This window comes from Lipotes vexillifer, unplaced genomic scaffold (genome assembly GCF_000442215.2).
Source record: "Lipotes vexillifer unplaced genomic scaffold, Lipotes_vexillifer_v1.1 scaffold414, whole genome shotgun sequence".
In the NCBI taxonomy this organism is placed as follows: domain Eukaryota; kingdom Metazoa; phylum Chordata; class Mammalia; order Artiodactyla; family Lipotidae; genus Lipotes; species Lipotes vexillifer.
In genome coordinates, this window is record NW_006782864.1 from 1,924,917 (window position 1) to 1,940,521 (window position 15,605).

General features: G+C 42.3%; 1 protein-coding gene across 1 annotated transcript; it reads right to left on the reverse strand.

Moving 5' to 3' along the window:
* Positions 1–912: 912 nt before the first annotated feature.
* On the reverse strand, positions 913–13,341 carry GOLGA7 (golgin A7). Its single transcript, XM_007455481.1, has 4 exons — positions 13,225–13,341; positions 8,654–8,806; positions 2,095–2,196; positions 913–960 (listed from the first exon to the last, which is right to left on the reverse strand). The coding sequence occupies exons 1-4, from the start codon at positions 13,333–13,335 to the stop codon at positions 913–915; spliced, it is 414 nt and encodes a 137-aa protein (XP_007455543.1). The 5' UTR covers positions 13,336–13,341.
* Positions 13,342–15,605: the final 2,264 nt, after the last annotated feature.

Here is a 15,605-nt window from a genome sequence, read left to right on the forward strand (position 1 = left end):
GGGAAATCCTCTGCAGAATCTTGTGAGAATTGGAAAACACCATTTGAATAATAGCGGGCACATAGCAGGTACCCTCAAAACGGTAACTACTATTATGACTGTTGCCCTGGGAAGGAACTGGTCTGCTCTGGTACAATCTGTTTCTGCGCGGCCTGTGAATTAGTGATGGATGCCTGCAGACAAAGTCAATCAGGCAAGCACAGCAGCAGAACACTACAGGGAGGCAGAGCACATGACTGGACTTGGCAGAAACAGTGAGGTACAATGTTTTTGTCACTTAGAAGAGGCTGGGCTAAGGTACTGTGGCTTCCACGTGATTCTTCCCATAGATTCCCATCAGTATTCACCAATTTGTTTCTCACTTGTTCAAGGTCATTATATGGTTATATAAGAACATAAACATTCTAAAAAGAATGAAAATTTATGGTTCTAGCCACTAGAGGTAAGTGTTCTTCTAAAGGGCTATGAAGCCACTTAAATAAATGAAATATTTAGAATCTCCCTACCCCACTCTGAAACGTTTCTTTGGTTATTAAAGCCATTTGTCATTTAGGCAGGGAAATCTCTGAACTGATTCTTATGTGCAAGACTCATCTATTAAAATGTCTAGGATAGTTTTGAAATATTAAAATAAGATGCCTCGCCCCCCCCCAAAAAAACCTCTCAAAACCCCCAAAACAAAATAACAACTAAACCCGTCTGAAAACAATACAGGGGGAAGAAAAAAAATCAGGATTAAATTCTCTATTACTTGGGTTATAGAATTTGGTTTAAATACACATTTTAAATATCAAGCCAGTACAGAGAATAAGCCACTACTTATGATGCAGGGAAGAAAATTCATGCATCCTACAAAATTACAAAAATTGCATGTAAATCATATAATTTCATATTTACCTTTAATCCTATGGTTTATCTTCCACTGCTCATGCCTCTGTCTTCATAAATAGTAATTTCAATCTAAACAGCATGGCTGTTAAGAAAACACACTAAAGAACAGAACATAGAAAAAGGGACCACGGCGAGATGATAGGTATGATCTGTGCAGACTTGTCTTTATTTACTTTAAATTATTACTTAATTTAAAATTCTTATTTAAATAAAAATAATTATTTAAATAATTAAAAATTAAATTATTTGCTTTGCTTATTTTGAATTATTAAAATTTTCTCCTGCTTGAGTTAAACATGTTTTCTACACCTTGCTAAAAATTTAAGAACTGTAATTGCTTGTAGTATACCACATGTAGCTCCTCCCCAAACACTGATTATTCATTTTTTGGAAAAAAAAAAAATCTGAAAAAGGATGCTCTATTGTAGAACTAAGTGGGGGGCTCTTAACTGAGCATCCATGGAGGTAATGAAGTCAGGGGTTCAAAATGCCCTGAATTATATGCAAACTTTTTCTTGGGAGACGGCTCACAATGTCTAAAAGTTTAAGAACCACTGCTGCTGAGTATAATAAAACTGCTGAAATTATTATCAGCCGGAAGGCCTGGGGTTATCTGACCTAGGTTTTAAAAAAAATTTATTTTACCCAGTTATTTATTTTACTCCCATTATCAAGCTAAATTAGTTTTTTTGCAATTTTATTTATGAAATTCACTTCGTGATTTTCAAAGCTCGCTGCCTCTAAAAATACGCGCAGTATGTCAAAGGTAATGAAATGATACATCTGGCAGCTGTGGCTGATTTCAGTGAGCGAGATGAACCCACAGATCTGTGATTCATCTGGACAACCTTGCTGCATGTTAGGAGTTCATGCATTTCAAAGGGGCTTTAGGTCCAGCCTCTGCAGCTGAAATGCATGACTCACACCACTCCCATTATTACTACAAGATGCCACAGAGCCACCAAGATGACGGCAACCCGAGCACTACACAATGCACAGAGACCAGCATGATACAGAGGAAGGAGAGGCGTGCGTCAAGGGAGAGTGCTGGAGCTGGGGGGCTCATGGCGGGTGTGCCTTCTCACAGAAGAGTCCTAGGGCAAGTGCGGCAGAAGGGAGTTAAATTCTCTCCGGCCGCTGCTCGACAATCAAAAGGTTCTGTTTACAGATATTGAGACCTTGTGATCTAGGCTGAAAAGATACAACTCGAAGTCCTCTCTCGATGGGGTCTGTCAGGAGGAGGCCTTGGGGAGCATAGATCTTCTCATTCTGCTCTTGAATGTATTTGGAGACTTTCTTCAGAACCTGACAAAAAGAAACACCACAGCTTTTTGTAAACGTCATCAGATTTCCCTGTGAAGCATCAGCTGGACCTCAAAATATTCAGGCAGTGGACTTAGTTTTCAAAGCAAGAATGGGTGTTCACGTGGAGGGACGGCCCTGACTACGTGCCTAAGGCCACGGGGCTCCCGACACCACCGCCCCCAGTCCCGAGCACCGACCACACAGCTCAAGTGCCGCCGCAGATGCGGCCTCACGGTGGCACAAGAGCCACGCCCTCCTCTCCCGGTCACCTTCATCCTGGTTGCAGAGAAATACAAGGTGACTATACACATGAGGGTTAGTATGCTTTCCCCTTCCCTACTCATGAAGTGCACATCATGTGACCTCTTCTGATATCAAGGACAGCTCTTGGCCTTCTCCTTAATACTTAAGAACTGCTTCTCAGGACTTCCCTAGTGGTCCAGTGGTTAGGACTCGGCACTTTCACTGCTGAGGGCCCAGCCTCAACGCCTGGTTGGGAAGCTAAAATCCCACAAGCTGCGCGGCACAACCAAAAAAAACCCAAAAAACAAAAAAGAGAGAGAGAGAAAAAAGAAAAAAAAAAGAACTTCTCTCCTTTGTACATTTTCGTCAATTTAAAGTAATGATACAAGGTAGGCCTACAACAAAGGAGCCCAGTGAGTTTTAAACTGAAAAGTTTATTCCCTGCATCAAACATGCACGTGCTGGCTGCCATGGAGGTTCTGATGACAAGTGTCTTATATCATTTCCAGGCCTGCATGGAGTGTTGCTCTGTAGTTCGCTCTTGTGTCCTAGATGGGAACCGCAACCTCACTAAACCTTGTAAGTTTAGTATTAAGCTTGTAAAAGTCAAAGCAAATGTAGACAAAAGCCAGACAGGATACAAAGGAACTTCTGGAAATTGCCAAATCTCCAGCTTTAATAAGCCAATTCTGAAACAGATAACCTAGAAGAAAATAAATTTTAATAGCTATATACAAAATCAAAGAGTTACATGTTTTATTTCAGGTTCAAAGTCATTATAATCCTTTTCTGGCTCTAATCTTCAAAGAGGCTTTGATCCAATTCTTTAATTACTATATGCTTTCTTAAATTCACACTACCAGAATATGATAAAGTCACAGATAAATGTGATCACAACATAAAGGGAAAAGAACTGTATGAAAATGAAGTTGGAAATTAAGAAATGATTTATGTGTGGGTCTATAATGGACCAGGCTAAACTAACAAATTAGGATGTTACAATTTAGGTGCTTTGGTATAAGTTGATTTAGAATTTAAAACTCTATGTGGTTTGTATAATGAATTTTCTCATTAAAGGAAGATAAATAGTTTATTCAGGTTACATCTTTGGGGAAAAATACAATCTAACGTTTTACGCTTTTTTAAAAAGAGCATGATATTATTAAAAGAGCAATCTGCAGGGTTATGAGTAATTTAAGAATACTATTTCTAAAGAAAAGAGCTTTTCACCAAATTATCTGAAGTACATATGTCATTCTCCTATTCTCAACTCTCAAAGAATGTGAGCGGTACTCGGTCTTATGGGCACTATCTTTCTATCAGCGTTTGTCAATCATGCTGAAATGACATGGGGAAGGAAGTAGCCCATGAAGGTGCCCAACTCAGGACCCTCCATCTTCTCTCCAATTTCCTTCTCAGCTCACCTGCCAGAGCTAGAAACTGGAGAGCCAGTCTCCCCTCACCCCAGTCCATTTATACTCGGGGGGACACTCAGAAAAATGCCTGCATGGCTGGTTTCAAAGAAAGAATTCCTTCAGAACAGCTTTCCTCCCTGTCTCCTTGGGTACAGGTTACTAGCAAAGAAACAGCATTCCTTTATGCGATTCATACAGAACTTTGTCACGCAAGGTTTTTATTTAAACTTTAATAACATTCATGGGCACTTGGGTATCAGTTCAGAAAGAAAACAATTAGTTTTCCTTTTGTATAAGTTCCAAATCCTCTTACAGTATTATGGTGAAGCCAGCATTGTCCTAACCAAGATGCTTTTAAACTCTTAGTGTCATTAGCAATAGGAAAGCATTAATATGAGTCAACTCATACCTCATCCCATACAGGACAAAGCACCATTCTCACCCCCAAGAAACCTTATGTTGACATATTACTCATACTTTATTATTTTTGGTAAATCAATGTTAAAACAAACTGTAATATTGAACAAAATTATCTCTGTTATCTTCAAACACTCAATAAAACCTCAATTTATATAATATTTACAAAGCTAAACACTCAAACCTCAGGAAAGACTATTATCCTCCTTGAGAATATTAAACCGGAGAAAAGCCTACCAGACCCTCAAGGAAAGGTATCCTAAGTGAGGCTGCGTGAGAGCACCAGGATTTTAGTATTTTCAGAAAGATCTAAGCTCCTCTGACTGTGCTCCTTTCAGATCACAGCCCACGGGCAGGAGGGATGTCTTCTGGTTGATGAACACAGCAGACAGCTCCTGAGAGGAGAACCTTCTACAAGCCCATTTGTTCCCTGATTATAATGGGCAGCAACAGAGAGGAATAACACTGAAGCCTTTATCTTCATTTTAAATCAATAAATAGCACATTATAGGAAAAAAAATGCATGATTGTTCTAGTGGGTTTTAAAAGGCCTATTTACAATTTTCAAAAGTTTAACCCACGTGACTAGTGTAAGCACAATTATATTTGGCTTACTGTTTGTAGACTAGAAGTTTTAGTGTTTAAAACAATAAAGACTACTAAATGACTCAATCCTGTCTTTTCATAAAGTAGAAAATAATAGCACAGAAATTCCTAAGGGACAAACTGGAGAGAGGGAGTGACTGGGTATCAAAAATACAAATACACGTTTTAAATGTTTTCTTTTAAAAGTACAGGTACATTATATCTTAATTATGACCATTCCAGTTATTTACTTTGCATGATCTAGTTATTCATGTCCAGTTTCTAAAATAAAATCATGTATTTATAAAAAGTGACCATGCCTTAAATTTTGGTTTCTTGACTAATTTTACTTGGTTTTTACTTGTGTTATTAATACTCACTCTGTAAAAAGAAAGAGACCTTAACTAGACTTATAAAGTAGTACCTTATATGTTACCTATGAACTCAAGTCCATTATATTTCTGACACTGAGAACTTCCTTCCAAGATTAATAATCAAAAAGATTTTAACTAAGGGTTGCTAAATGTTTTAGTAGATAAATAAACTAGCAGCTGCTAAAAAAGATTATTTATACACTTGAAATAAAACTGTACATGTAAGTTCACAAATATCTGATTAAAACATATATATATATATATATATATACACTAACTTAATTTTTAACTCTATCTTAAAACTTTATTAAGCATCTACCACATATGAGGCAATTTATTAATTCTAAGACCCATTTTATTTATTTTTTTTAGATTTACCTTTTATAAAAATTGAAGTATAGCTGATTTACAATGTTGTGTTAATTTCTGCTGTACTGCAAACTGATTCAGTTACACATGCATATACATTCTTTTTCATATTCTTTTCCACTATGGTTTATCACAGGATATTGAGTATATAGTTCCCTGTGCTGTACAGCAGGACCTTGTTGTTTATCCATTCTCTATGTAATAGTTTGCATCTGCTAATCCCAACCTCCCACTCCATCCCTCCCCCAGCCCCCTCCCCCTTGGCAACCACCAGTCTAAGACCCATTTTATGGTTGAGAGAACTCAGACTTGGAGAGATTAACTTGCCCATGATCTCATCATTAGTAAATGACTTGGCTGGCACCCAATTACCAATTTCTTTTTACAACTGAGGTCAGAAGCAGATATCTGTATCTATTTTAGCAACTGCACACAAATAAATAAAAAATTAAAATCTCATCAACAAATTTAAAAGCTATAGTGAAATGAGAATTCAAGCATCTAATACTCCACTAAGCATGAATAAAATACTCTGGAGGATCCACCTCTACCTTACATTGACAATATTACACATGTCTCTAATGGCCACCTGGGATGACTGCTTTTACCCACCGCGGTCAGTGGCTCCTCAGGGTGTCCAGGCTCCACCACCAGCACGTCCCCTGAATTTGTTCACCTCCTTCCATCCCTGCTGCTCTGCTCTCCATCCAAGCTATCACCCTCTCTTGCCTGGACTTCAACGGAGCGTCTTACTTCCACTTTTATACCTTTTCCCCCCAAAGCCAAGGAATCTCTTTAAAATGAAAATCTAGTCCTATTATTACTCCTGCTTAAAACCTTTGAGTGGTTCCTCCCTGCAGGGAAATAAAATCTAAGCCTCTTTCCACGGAGCACACACTCCCGGAGGATGCAGGTCCCCTCACCTCTTGAGTTGCCTCTGCCCTCCTCTCCCCACGCCCCGCTCCGCACGGGGGACGCCAGATGCTCTGCATACACTCATCCCTCCGCCTGAAGGGCCCTGGGCTTCCCATCCTTCACACGGCAGCTTAATGTTACCATCTCAGAGGCCCTTTCTGACCACCCGATCTAAATTACGTCTTTCCTGTATTTTCTATCCTAGGGAAGTTCGTTTTTTTTCAAGGCATTTATCACGACTTACAATTCTGTGGGTTTTGTTTCCTTATTATCAGTTTTTACCACTGAGTTATAAACTCCATGACGTGAGCAACCATTTCTGCCCTATTCAGTAATATCCCTTGCACAGTACTTAGCACATGGTAGGTGTTCAATAAATATTTATCGAATGAATGAATCCCCTGTCCCTTCACTCACCAAATGTATTATTAGAGAGAAGCTGGTAAGACAGACAAACTGAAAGCTGATATTGATCCTCTGTAACTTCTGATGTGGAATATTCAGGAGGAATGAGAGTGTGTGACATGGAGAGGGATATAAACTACTCTTCAGTGCTCCCTTTTAATAACACCAGGGGAATTCGTGTCAGAATGCTAAGGAAGAATGCAGCATCATTGTCAGCCGATAGCTCAAAATATTTTAGCTGCAACTGTATCTGCTCTCCACCACAGGGAGTGCAAGATAGTCACAGGGAAACTTCTATCAGGTGGGTATAATATAGATCTCCTTACAGCCTTTCATTTTCTAATCATGGTCAGAATTTAATTATCTATTTGGGGTTTACTGTGATTAATGTAAATTCATTCACTTAACACACAGTAAATGAGTGCCTCATCTACCCAAGGTATGGTGCTAGGCCTGAAGAGATACACTGTCCTTGACCTCAAGAAAAAGACATACCTGAAGGGCAATTAAGACAAGAATATAAACGGCTATGTTCCTAAGTAGAGAGTGCTAAGTGCCAGAAAACAGATACGAGTAAAGCATTGTGGGGATACAGAGGAGAGAATGAATTCCGATTATAGGGGTAGATAAAAAATTAGCTGAGGGCTTCCCTGGTGGCGCAGCGGTTGAGAGTCCGCCTGCCGATGCAGGGGACACGGGTTCGTGCCCCGGTCCAGGAGGATCCCACATGCCGCGGAGCGGCTGGGCCCGTGAGCCATGGCCGCTGAGCCTGTGCGTCTGGAGCCTGTGCTCCACAGCGGGAGAGGCCACAACAGTGAGAGGCTCATGTACCGCAAAAAAAAAAAAAAAAAAGTTAGCTGAAAGTGGGACTGAGGGACTGGTGAGATTCGGACACGGGAACAACGGCACTTCAGGTGGAGGAAAACCTCGGAGTTTTTGCATGGTTGGCTGAAAGACAAAGTGAGGAAGGGGTGCAGGACAGAGCTGGAAAGGTGAGCTGGAGGTGGGCTCAAGAAGGGCCTGAAATGGAACCCGGGAAGGCCTCTCACTTTGCAGGAGTGGCAGGGGAGGCATGGCTGTGTTTTATGACACAGCAGCTGTTTGGAAATGGAAAAGAAGGGAAGGAGTGAGGCTCTGGAGACTGTGGCACTGGTCTAGGAGAAATGTCATAAGGGCATGAATCAGGGTGGTGGCAGAAGTCATAAAGTTAATGAATGGGAAAATGGAAGCTATTTCAGTCTGACAACTGATAAATTCTCCCCCTCTAGCCCTCCACCTAAAGATGGTCCTGAAAAAGACAGGATGCTACTGAACGAAATGGGGAGGTGTGAGGCTTGACTTCTGGACATCTAGGTTGAGAAGCCGGCAACTCTGGGCCCAGCAGACAGTCGAAAGAAAAGACAAGAATTCAGAGGAGAGGATAAGATGGAGGATAGAAATTTGGGGAAATGAAGAAAAGGCTTCTCAGAAGGCTAGGCAGAATGAGAACATGGATTTTCTACATTCTCCTTAAGTGTAAGCCGACTTGAATATTAACATGGCAACCTGTTTCTGAAAGACTCAGGATTCTTTTCTACGTGTCTGGTCATAGAAGCAACTATAAAATCTGAACTATTATTATTATGAATGCCCCTTTAAGTTTCACTGCAACTGTCACCCTGTAAACATAAACCTGTAATAAACCCACCTTCTTTATGATTTTAAGAGATTGTGCAAAAACAGAGGTAGGCTTACCTTCTCGTAGTGAGTTTCCATGCACAAGAAGATGGTGTACGCTGTTAGACAAGCCAGGCAGCCTTCAAGATAGGACTGGCCCCCGAGCTTCTCTGCTTCAGCATAAAGGTTATTTAGAGTTCGAACTGTTTCTTCAAATTGTTGCCTATCAATCTGTACGGAAAAAAGAATTTAAAAATAAGTTTTGGAAAAAAAGGCGAGCACCTCACTCCTGCTTGCTATCACTAATTTAGGTTGCTGTTTTGTCAACATTCTTATCTAACTGTCCACAAACAAACCTTTAGGTGATTAAATCTGGACGTAAGTTACTGAAACTGGTTAGTGTTTATTTAATTTTATCCTTCTTATGGACACTGGATATCATCAAGGCTCAAAATTGTGTCTCTTTATCCTCTATACTGAATCACAGGTAGCTTAATTAAATTATACAATCTTTCCATCTTTCCATTCTCTCATATTCACATTTATGGAGCACCTACCATCAGATACCATGACAGGCCTTAAAGAAAGATGACTAAGACACTTTCTAGTCCTCAAGGCATTTACAGTCATGAGCGTAACAGATAAGTAACAATAAAAACACAATAAGTCAACAGAATACTGTAATTGAGGCATGTATAAAGTATGGTGGGGGAACAAACGGAGGGGTGCATTCTCTTTATCTGGAAAGAGCAGGTTATCTTAAATCAAGTCCCTAAATGCTGGAATCTACTTAGGCAAAAGAGGGAAGTAAGGACATTTCCAGCAGATCAAAAGGTACAAACTGTGTTATTTCCTCATTTCCCATCTCTTTTAAAGTAACTATTTGGTTACTAAAAGCTGACACCGAACCAGGCAAAATCTCAAACTACTACACAACTCTTCATACCACGGGTTCCTATTACCCTTTTCTAGTCAGTGGCACCATGTACACTAATACTATTACTGTATCCTCTTTTCACTCTCATCATCTGGTTTCACTTTCTTCTTCCAATAGCACATTACTTTCTTCTTTTAACAGTTCGTCGATTTCAAATCTCAATACTTTGCCCTAGGAATTTCAAGTCCCATTAGTTGAGTATTTCACCCAATCGTAGCATTCTTGGTAGGTAACAAAGCACAATTTATCTGTCCTTATTCTCCGCTTTCTCTCACACAATATCTCCCTTATTCCTAAAACTAATAACTACTCACATATGAATTCTCTCTTTCATGAAGACTTTACATAGAAATGGACTCAGAAAGAAACTCAAACAACCTCAGTATACAGTGTGAGACAACACATTCCCAAGAACATAACTCTCTCTTAACATACAGAATACATCTGATGATTTATGACCATCACCCTTCCACTATTGAAACCCTTTAAGTGAGAGGCAGTTGTTTTGTCCTTCATGTGGAAAACTGTGAGGACTCAATGAGCCAAAGGCATGAAAACTTGAAAGTGGTGGTGGCTTGACCTGTTTCCAGAACATGAGTGTTTCTGACCGGGGCTGGGTGGTTGGAGATGGTGCTGAGAGCCAGGGCAGCGTCCCTTCACTGCGCCTCCACTTGAAGATGTGCTGTGTTACGAACGGTCACCCAGGCAACCTGTCACCATTCCCAGAAAACAGACTTAGGAGAACAACTCAGTGAACAAGTATTAATGGTAAATTGTTATCTCCACCTGGTTTTGCCTAAGTTAATGCCCTCAGTTTGTCCATCAGTAAAAGCACAAAGGTCCAAATAATTTCAAACACTCGCATTTGATTTACTACGATGTTATGATCTGAGAAAGAAAGTTCTTTGAATTATTTACGTTTCTTTGGACAGAATGATTCAAAACTAGAGAAGCAACCCAAAAACATTTTATTTCTTTCAGATCAGAATTACTGATCCTACCAGAAACACTAATTCTTAAAAGTTATTCCAAGATTGCAATGATTTATAGGTTGGAGGCAAATCATAGATCATTAAAAAAAAAAAAATCCAAGGTGAAGAATTTTTTTTTTAAGTTTAATTAAAAAAAAAAGGGGGGGGGGCGAATTCCCTGGTGGTCCAGTGGTTAGGACTCCACGCTTTCACTGCCGAGGGCGCAGGTTCAGTCCCTGAAGATCCTGCAAGCCTCACACCTTGGCCAAAAAAAAAAAAAAAAGAATAAAAGGGGAAAAAGCATGATGGGCAGCAGTAAGGGCAAGGATACACTTACTACGAAGGGCTCTACAGAGGTGTGGGCCTTGTTCTCATACCCTTCAGGCACCATGAAGCATGGCTGTCAATGTTCACCCCTCGGGACCTGCACACTAATATCGAAATTTGGAGATATGTGAAGCTGGAGCTAAATGCAAATTTGGACCAATAAACACCGGCAGCCAGAATAGAAATAAGAATCAGGCTCGTCTTCCCAGAATTTCTGTTTCTTGTTGAACTACCTGTCAAAGAATGGGGCTGAAGCTTAAAGAGACTGCAAGTCAAAGGTAATTTCTACTGACCGGATGTAGAGGCATATTTTTAAAGGGATGCAGGGGAACAAATGCTTCAATTATAGTTCACTCACTTCTCTGCTGCCCAGGCCAAGGGTGCCTAAGATGTCTGTATTTTCGCTAAAGTGAGAATTGAGCTTTCTTTAAAGAATTGTCCTGGCAACAAAGCACTTATACATCAAAGTATTAAGTTCTCACAGGCAGTGAGCAAGTAAACTTGTTAACAAGTAACTTGTCCTCACTCACAAATTAAAGGGTACAAATGTGTGTGTTTAATGCTTTAAAGTCATACAAAACATTTGCATGTTTATTTCTTCCTCTATTAAGTTGCCAAGTGCAATGTTCTCACAAAGGGAAAATCAGCCCCAGAGGCAGAGCAATCAGTACAATTTCTAGGGTAAGTAGTAAAAAAACAAAGAAAGAAACTTTCAATTTTCCATCAAACAAAGCAAGGAAAATTTAAACCTGTAATTTAAAATTAATCTCGACACATTTAAAAAAAAAAATCAAAGCTTTCCCAAGCAATTTAAAGTATAAGCTAGTGTTTTAACCCAAACATTTTAAAAAAAAGAAAATTCAATGGCACAATTGAACAGCACCAAATAACATTCCATATAGTACTCAGAATCACAAGCAGTTCTGAGCTACATGAAGTCAAAGAAGTAAAAGGACTCCAGAATTTAGAGACAGCAATTTCCTGTAACAGTGAAGTTCTGTGACTACATTGTTTCTGTATTCAGACTATAAAATAAAGGCTCCACCACACACAGAGTGGAAGGCTCATGTCTGATTCTACACACACTTATTCGGCTCAATTATGAGTTGGAAGTTTGACTTTTAAAACTTTTAAACAAAGGCATCATGTGACATCCAAATAAGTGTGGTGCAAAAGAATTGTTTACACTCTGATTTGAAAGTAAATAAATAGTATTAAGTCAGAGTTTTGGTGTAAGAGGCTTAAAAGTAAAACATTTGATCCATTTCATGTAAGTCCTAAAATGTAAACCATGTTAACTGTGATGTCAAATTATTTAAAAAAAACAACATTCAGTAGCTCTAACCAAGAGGCAGCACGCTCAATGGCAATCAGGTAGGACAACCCACCTCCTCACAAGCCAATTTTAAATGACTGCTACACAGTGCTCCAGTAGACTCATCAACACCTACTTACTCCACAGCCAGCACTTCTTAGCTCCACACCCATGCCCAACGACCTCTCAGTCCCGCACCCAACCCTTGTCAAAGAGGAAAGAGCCGCAAAACCCGCTCCCATCTAACCAGAAATTGACCTCTGAACAGGAAACACACAGTCAGGTTTATCTTACAAAGCTCAAGACCAAACAGTCTGTCTTTGGGTGTGTGAACACATGTGGGCACAAGAAAACACACATACTCACATATGCTCACGTCGCTGTACCTTTAAAGTAAGATACAATGATCATTACCATTATTTTTCCTAAGTCTGAAAAAAAGGGGAAGCACATCCCTTTTTGCATGCAAGGTTGCCCAAAAGACCCACATTCTGATGACAATTCTGACCTGTACGCCAACACAGTAAAGGTGGCTCCCAGCTATCAGAACTGCGAGGGACAAGTTGAGGGCCTCGTTCTGAGATACTTCCCTGCCCAGGCCCATCCAATGCTCTGAGTTTTCCAGGTTCAAGGCCTGTCTGCACTGCCTAGCACAGCCCTTAATAATAAACCCTTCCTGCCGAGCAGTGCGGCCAGCACTGTGGCCACAGACGCCAGTCACGAAAATGATATTTATTTTCCTTGCGTGGTGAGGTTGGAGGATGCAGCTTACAACACGCTGAGGTAGGTGGCCTGGAGCGCCAGGAATTCGTTCCTCATCACTGTGGTCAATGACCCGGTGTGGGGTGGGGACGGCAGGGGAAGACGGCGGCGCACACATCAGGGCCCTGGGCACCACGGAGCTCCACCAGGTCGTCAGACCCGGGGCTTGGCCTTATTCCTTGCCCTCCAAACACCAGGTCTTGCTTAGCGGCCCTCTTCGCACATCCCCGGCCCAGGCCCCTTCTGTGCCTGCTCCTCCCAGACCCGCACTCCCTGCCGCCCCGGGGGAGGCTCCCGGCCTCGCCCCAGAGCAGGTGCGGGGAGCCCGGCTGCATACCCGGTTCTCCAGCTCCGCGGGGAACTTGGTCTGGAACTGGCAGCGGGTGCCACTGCTGTAGTCTCGCTGAATGAAAACCTTCCCAGACACTGGCGCCTGCTGCGGCCTCATGGCGAGGACAGGACGGGCCGCGCTGCGGGTTCGGGGGACACCAACCACGGTCAGATCTCCGGCCTGGACCCAGGACTCCAGCCCGCCAGCCCCGCAGACTCACCCACCGCCCAAAGCAACCCAAGGCCTCCCCGCCCCACTCCCCTTCACCCATGCTTTCACCGCGGGCCTTCAGCTACCTCCCGGGCCAGGCCACGCGCCCCCCAGAGCCCGGTTCGGCCCGGGAAACACAAACCCGCCTCCGCTGCCCTCCAGCGGCTGTCGCACCGCCTACGCCGTCACTTACGTCCTGCCGCAAAAGGCCTCTTTCCTCGCCCCTCAACTCGGCCTCCTACCTAGAGTCTAGGACCCACCCACTCCTCCGGCCGTAAAGCGATCCTGCCGAGGCTGCGCGCTGCGGTGCGGGGGCGGGCACCGTGGGCGGGGCCAGGGCCGACTCCGTCCCCCACCTAGCCCGGAGGAGTCCATGCAGAAGGAAAAGGCCGGGCGGGGCCGCAGGGCGGGGCAGGAGGGCGGGGCTGCAGGACCCGGGGGGGGCGGGGTTGCTGGGCGGGGCCACGGGGAGAACGGTGGAGACCGAGTTCATCTGAGGGTGAAAAGGGTTCGAGACTCGGGATTTCCCCGGTGTGTCATTTCCCTGGTGTGTCATTTCCTTGTTCATCATGGCGACATAGTTTCTGGTCACCGATTGTAAGGGTTTATTTTCACTCTTGATTGGAAGTCTCAGTTTACACGTGGGACACCACCCAACTCTACAAAACAACTGCTCACACAGATTTACAAATGGAAAGCAGGCTTGGCGGGGGACGATCGGTTTGGCAAGGGGCGGGGGGAGGAAGGGAGGAGGGAGAAGCTGCATGGGCTTCATTGTCAAGCATCCCTCCTTCAACTTTCCTGGAGGTGTTGTCTTTCCTTCTACCCCAAAGATTTTCATCCAGCAGTCCAGCCTCCACCCCTCCTGAGAGGCTTGCCAAGGGCCCTTACCCCCCACCCCCCACCCCCACCCCCAGCTCGGCGTACCTTTGCAAGGCAGCCACGGAAGCCCTTTATCTGGTGTGCCTGGCTGATACAGTATTCCACCTTTGTTTTGCTTTCCCAGGTTTCAGTTACCTCCGCCCCCACCCCAGTCAACCTCAGTCTGAAAATATTAAATGGAAAATTCCAGAAATAAACAATTCATGTTTTAAGTTGTGTGCCTATTCTGAGTAGCGTGATGGGATGTCTTGCTTTTGGCTCCATCCCTGTGGTATCCCCAATCATCCATGTCCACTCCTGACGTCCCATCATTGACATCATCATGATCCAGGATCTCCCAAAGCAGATGCTCCTCTCTCACCTATTATCAGGTCAATAGCAGCCTAACGCTGTCATTCACCTCACATCATCTCATCGCGTAGGCGTTTTATCATCTCACATTATCACAAGAGGAAGGGTGAGTACAGTACAATAAGATTCTGAGAGAGACCACATTCACATAACTTTCATTACAATATATTGTTATAATTGTTCTATTTTGTTATTAGTTATTGTTGTTAGTGTCTTACTGAGCCTAATTTATAAACTAAAATTTATCATAGGTATGTATGTGTAGGAAAAAACAGTATACAGAGGGTTTGGTACTATCTACAGACATCAAACTAGTGCTTTGGTACTAGTTTCAGGCATCCACTGGGGGTCTTGGAATGTACCCCCCGCCTTGGGTAAGGGGGACCAATGTATATAACCTGTTAGCACCACTCTCTGATACTGCCTACTATATATTTAAAATTTTTTCCCTTATTGTATTTTAAAAACAGCTTTATGGGAGTATAAATAGCATACAATAAACTGAATGTATTTAAAGCAGACAATTTGGTAAGCTCTAACATGTAAACAACCATGAAACCATCACCTCAATCAAGATAATCCCTCCTTCCTTTTTTCAGTCCCTTTCCCCAGGCACTGATCTGCTTTCTGTCCCTATACATTAGTTTACATTTCCCTGAATTTTATATGAAATGAGTCACACAGTATGTATTCTTCTTGTCTGACTTCTTTCACATAGACTAATTATTTTGAGATTCATCTGTTGTGCTGTCAAGAATTCATTCCTTTTTGTTGCTGGATAGTATTCCATTGTAGGGACAGCCCACAGTTTGTTTATTCATTCATCTGTTGATAGACATTGGAGTTGCTTCCAGTTTTTGGCTATTACAAGTAAAGCTGCTATTGCACATTCATCTGCAGGTCTTTGTATAGATATATGTTTTCCTTCCTCTTGGGTAAATACC

Excerpts from the sequence above, each read along its gene's own strand:
- GOLGA7 (XM_007455481.1), bottom strand. The coding sequence starts at position 13,335 with ATGAGGCCGCAGCAGGCGCCAGTGTCTGGGAAGGTTTTCATTCAGCGA. Across the intron at positions 8,807-13,224 it reads CCGCGGAGCTGGAGAACCGG|ATTGATAGGCAACAATTTGA; the intron begins GTATGCAGCCGG and ends TTTTCCGTACAG. Across the intron at positions 961-2,094 it reads TCGAGAGAGGACTTCGAGTT|ATTGAAATTACTATTTATGA; the intron begins GTATCTTTTCAG and ends CATGCTGTTTAG.